This window comes from Passer montanus, unplaced genomic scaffold, assembly GCF_014805655.1.
Source record: "Passer montanus isolate IOZ18808 unplaced genomic scaffold, ASM1480565v1 scaffold303, whole genome shotgun sequence".
NCBI classification, from domain to species: domain Eukaryota; kingdom Metazoa; phylum Chordata; class Aves; order Passeriformes; family Passeridae; genus Passer; species Passer montanus.
In genome coordinates, this window is record NW_024367742.1 from 43,896 (window position 1) to 45,828 (window position 1,933).

Here is a 1,933-nt window from a genome sequence, read left to right on the forward strand (position 1 = left end):
CGGCGCCCCCCCGGGCCGGGTTTTTTGGGGGGGGGGGTCTCGGTGACGGGGGGGTCCTGGGGGGGCTCGGCGGGCGCTGTCGCCGCTGCCGGTGACTCATCCCGGAGCCGCCGCCGTGCGCGGAATGGCAACGGCCGCGCTCGCCGTGCCCGAGGAGCCGCACGGGAGGGAAGCGAAACACGCGGAGATGGGGGAGACAAAAAAACCCGGGGGGGGCTCGGGGGGGCTCGGGCAGAGCGCGGAACCGGACTGGAAACGGGCCCGGGGGCGAGCGGCGGGAGGGAAACTGAGGCACGGCCCCGCCGGGACGGGGCGGGCGCCAAACGGGGAAATCGCGGTGGGAGCGGGGGGGCGCCGAGTTGTGACCCCCCCGGACCTCCCCGGACCCTCCCAGAGCCCCCCCGGACACCCCCAGATCATCCCCGGACCCCCCGGACCCTCCCAGAGCCCCCGGAGGGTCCCGGAACGCCCCCGGGGGGGGGTCCCAGGATGGGGCGGCCCCTGCGGACCCCAATGATTGCCGAGAGGTGAATTTGGGGTGAAAAGAGGATTTTAGTGACAGCGGGGACAGGGGGGGACACCTGGGGACACCGGGGGACAGCGGGGGGTGCAGTGAGGGGTGGGCTTGGGGGTCGCCGAGGGATATTTAGGGAGGGACAGGGAGGGGGATTTGGGGTCGGGGGCTCCCGGCACACCTGGCGGGGTCGGGGGGGTCCCGGGGGTCCCGGTCAGTGCCGGGGGGGTCTCGGGGGTCCCGGGGGTCGCGGGGGTCAGTGCGGGGGGGCGCGGCCGGGCGGCTCCCGGCACACCTGGCGGAAGGCGTTGCGCAGCAGCACGTAGGGGAAGCAGCTCTCCAGCATGTCCAGCGTCAGGAAGGACGACTCGGCCACGATCTTTGGGGGGGGGCACCCATCAGAACCCCCTCCCCACTCCTGCCGACCCCCCCCGGCCCGGCTCAGGTTGAAATATTTGAAATATTTGAAATTTTTGCATTTCGATCGCTCCGGGCACTCCCGGAATGAATCCCGGGGTGGGGGGGGGGGGGGGGTGACCCCCCCCCCGGCCCCTTCCAGGGGGGTCTGGGGGGGATGAGACCCCCCCAGTATTGGGGGGTATTGGGGGGGGCTGGGGAACATTCGGGGACAGCCCTGAGCCACCGGGGGACATCGGGGATGGCAGAGGGGACATCGGGGATGGATATGGGGACATCGGGGATGGCAGAGGGGACATCGGGGATGGACCCAGGGGACACCCCGACCCCCGAGCCCACCCAGGGGGACCCCCGAGCCCACCCAGGGGACATCGGGAACTGCCCAGGGCCACCCCAGAGCCCCCCAGCTGCCCCCCAGGTGTCCCCAGGTCCCCACCAGGTGCAGCAGCAGCACGATCGAGTCCTGGTTCCGCGCCCGCGCCTTGTCCGGCTCCTGGGCCAGCTGCAGGAGACTGCTGGAGGCCAGCTGGGACAGACGGACAGCGGACAGAGACAGGGACAGAGGGACAGAGGGAGAGGGGACAGACGGACAGCGGACAGCGACGGGGACAGAGGGACAGGGGACAGAGACAGGGACAGAGGGACGGAGGGACAGCAACGGGGACAGAGGGACAGAGGGACAGCAACGGGGACAGAGGGGACAGAGGGGACAGAGGGACAGGGACAGGGGATGGGGGACAGAGGGGACACAGGGGACAGGGACAGGGACAGAGATGGGACAGAGGGGACAGGGACAGGGACAGACGGGACACAGGGGACATGGGGGACAGAGGGGACAGGGGAGAGGGACAGGGACAGACGGGACATGGGGGACAGAGGGGACAGGGGAGAGGGACAGGGACAGACGGGACATGGGGGACAGAGGGGACAGGGGAGAGGGACAGGGACAGACGGGACATGGGGGACAGAGGGGACAGGGGAGAGGGACGGGGACAGGGAGAG

At 71.0% G+C, this 1,933-nt stretch overlaps 1 protein-coding gene across 1 annotated transcript in view; it reads right to left on the reverse strand.

Annotated features, from left to right (window-relative positions):
* Window positions 1-680: 680 nt before the first annotated feature.
* The window catches only part of NCKAP1L (NCK associated protein 1 like), a 15,009-nt gene continuing 13,756 nt past the window's right edge, over window positions 681-1,933 (reverse strand). The window contains exon 29 of the mRNA XM_039714697.1: window positions 681-893. Within this exon, the coding sequence (XP_039570631.1) occupies window positions 771-893 (123 nt within the window). The 3' untranslated portion in view covers window positions 681-770. The remainder of the gene's footprint in view (window positions 894-1,933) is intronic.